General features: G+C 49.4%; 1 protein-coding gene across 1 annotated transcript; it reads right to left on the reverse strand.

The window, feature by feature from the left end:
* Positions 1-365: 365 nt before the first annotated feature.
* On the reverse strand, positions 366-2,374 carry KCNJ11 (potassium inwardly rectifying channel subfamily J member 11). Its single transcript, XM_063398097.1, has one exon. It carries the CDS (start codon positions 2,248-2,250, stop codon positions 1,048-1,050), a length of 1,203 nt encoding a protein of 400 aa, XP_063254167.1. The 5' UTR covers positions 2,251-2,374; the 3' UTR covers positions 366-1,047.
* Positions 2,375-3,130: the final 756 nt, after the last annotated feature.

Below are 3,130 nucleotides of genomic sequence, written 5' to 3' on the forward strand. Positions count from 1 at the left end.
CCTTCCTTCCCCTAAGCATGAAAACCCCTTGATTTCTTTTAAAAAAGAGAAAGGAGCAAAAGCTTTTCCTTACTGCAAGTAGATATATTTTCAGCATTCAGCACTGTCCTTTCATTCAAAATATGTAATTCTATTTTTATTCCCTGATCATCTAGCAGAATTCACCATGACCCAGGGGAGAGGTTAATTTTTGTACTGAATATCCTATTGCCATGTGGCTGGAAGAGAGGGAATGTTGCTTCTTTTCAGCTCAAAATTAAAATGCAGATTTTTTCTATTTATAATTAATTTCAACTGTATATTTTCTGCTACTCTTTTTAAAGGCAAAGCATTGCTTACTCTCAGAAATGTACAGTACAAAAAGGTATTCCTGAATGTTTTATTTTGGAAGTGTAAAGGCTTTTAAAATAAACAAAAGTAAATATTCAAACACATTTCATACTGCATGTGGTAGGAGTGGCTCCATACAACACAATATGGATGATGCAAATCCAGCAGTTAATTTCTCTGAGACATACAGTATAGTATAGAGACACTTCTAGATCTGGTCTTGTGTCATTGCCTGACCCTTTTTTTATCATTTAAATCCAGCCTAGTTTATTAATTATTAATATTTTATTTTGCTATATTGATTGTTCAAGTTAGGAAAAAAAAACACCAGCTAAAAACTACGGACTTGCGAACACTGCAAGACCCTAAAAACTGCAATCTCTGAGGATAAATATACATTTAATTTTTGAGGAAATGTGTCATTACCTGCAGTTGAATCAACGCAGAATGATCGTGCAATTAAATAGTCTGAATTGAAATTTAAAGCTGCAGACCACGATTTTCCCTACTCCCAGTTCTGCTTGAAATCTCTCAAACTATATTTTTACATTTAAAAAAATATAATTAGCTTTAGATTTCCCCACAATAAATAACACCAGAACATACCTTGTGCTACCAACCTGAATTTTAAAAAAAAGTAAGAGGCCACCTCAGTGTTACGAGTTCATGAGATCTGTCAGACACAAAGCCCTAACAGAGTTTCCCAGTCAGAAGGCATCAGGAAGGCTCCTCACTTATGGTAAACTTGGGCTTTAGCTTGACAGACCTCCTCCTAATGGTGCCTTTAGGGGACAGCGGCATGGTGTCCATGATGCTCTTGTCCTCCTCCAGCTGCCTGGCAGTGCACGAGGGCGTGGGCACCTTCACCGTGTTGCCAAATTTGGAGTAGTCCACCGAGTATCGCCCATCTTCCTCGGCCACGATGGGCACGAACCTCTGGCCCCAGAGGATTTCGTCCGCCAGGTAGGAGGTTCTGGCCTGGGTGGTGATGCCGGTGGTCTCCACCACCCCTTCCAAGATGACGATGATCTCCAGGTCCTCGTGGTGGTGCAGGTTCATGGGGGAGATGTCGTAGAGGGGGCTGTTCTTGTCTATCACGTGGTAGATGATGAGCGGGGACACGAGGAAGATGCTGTTGCCCCCCACGGGATTCTCCATCTGGATGTCGATCTGGTTGAGGGGCACCACCTCCCCCTCCAGGCTGGCGGTCTTCTTCACCACCTGCATGCGGATGGTGGCACTGATGATCATGCTCTTGCGGAGGTCGCCCACGCGCAGCATGAAGCAGAGGCGGCCCTCCCGCAGGGCGATCACCGCGTGCTTGCTGAAGATGAGCGTCTCGGCCCGCCGGTGCGCCTGCGACGTCTTCATGAAGATGCAGCCCAGCATGATGGCGTTGATCACCAGCCCCACGATGTTCTGCACGATCAGCACCAGGATGGCGGCCGGGCACTCCTCCGTCACCATGCGGCCCCCGAAGCCGATGGTCACCTGCACCTCGATGGAGAAGAGGAAGGCCGAGGTGAAGGAGTGGATGCTGGTCACGCAGGGCACGAAGCCGGCCGCGGACCCCGCCGCCCCCTCCGCGGGGTCCCGCTGCAGCCGGGTGCTGTGGTCCAGGTCCCCGTGGGCGAAGGCGATGAGCCACCAGACCATGCCGAAGAGCAGCCAGCTGCACAGGAAGGACATGGTGAAGATGAGCAGCGTGTGCGGCCACTTGAGGTCCACCAGGGTGGTGAAGACATCCTGCAGGAAGCGCCCCTGCTCGCGGATGTTCTTATGGGCCACATTGCAGGCGCCGTTCTTGCCCACGAAGCGCGCCCGCCTCTCCCGCGCGCGGTACCGGGCGTGATCCGGCACATCCTCGGCCAGCCGGGTCAGCACGTACTCCTCGGGGATGATCCCCTTCCTCGAGAGCATGGCTCCGCCGCCGCGCACCGCCCCGGGCCGCGGGGCGGGCGGAGGGGCCGCGGAGCGCCGGGCGGGAGCGCCGGGAGCGCCGGGAGCGCCGTGCGTGCGCCGCGGGCACGGGGGCGCGGCCGGCGCCGAGCGGGGAACGGCGCCAGCGCAGCCCCCGCCGCGGCCGGCCCGGGAGCGCTCCCCGCCGGAGCTGGGGGCGTTCCTTTACCTTTTCACCCTCCTTTTTTTTTTTTTTTTTTTTTTTTTTTTTTTTTTTTTCCCCCTCCGGAGGAAGGGTTTCGGGCCGCGGTTTGTATGTAAACATTTGATCCAGGACGCATTTGCCGCCTTCCATTAACCATGGGCTCCTTTGTGGGATGCCGTGGCTTCATGTCGGGTGATTATTCCGTGAAATGGGGGGAGGGGGGGAAAGGTACTGGCCAATTTTAAAAAAGGAATTTGTAATAATAATTATGCTGATGACATTGATAATAATAGTAACAACAACAAAACGACAACGTTAATAGTAATCTAACAGTAAAATAATAACAGCAAAACAAATATTAAATAATAGTAACAATAAAATAAATAATTAATACTGAAATTCACCTGCATGTCTTTCAGTAAGTAGGACAAAAGCATTCATATGGTAAATCGGGCATGCACTGGTAGGAAATTTGCTTGAAGAAGCTGAATCCAAGGATATAATGGCTAAACCTGGAACTAAAGGGGCTCAATCCCATTTAAAATTTTGCTGGAGAATAAACAAGGATTTTGGGTTTTTTTTCTGCAGAGAGGAGACTGAAATTATGTGAGCTGTGGCTGCTCATGAAAATGTCTACAGTCCAAACAACAGCTTTTCAACCAAAAGTTGAAAAAAAATCTGGGTGCAAAGGGTTAA

The sequence above is a fragment of the Prinia subflava genome, chromosome 5 (assembly GCF_021018805.1).
Source record: "Prinia subflava isolate CZ2003 ecotype Zambia chromosome 5, Cam_Psub_1.2, whole genome shotgun sequence".
NCBI lineage: Eukaryota > Metazoa > Chordata > Aves > Passeriformes > Cisticolidae > Prinia > Prinia subflava.

Excerpts from the sequence above, each read along its gene's own strand:
- KCNJ11 (XM_063398097.1), bottom strand. The coding sequence starts at position 2,250 with ATGCTCTCGAGGAAGGGGATCATCCCCGAGGAGTACGTGCTGACCCGG.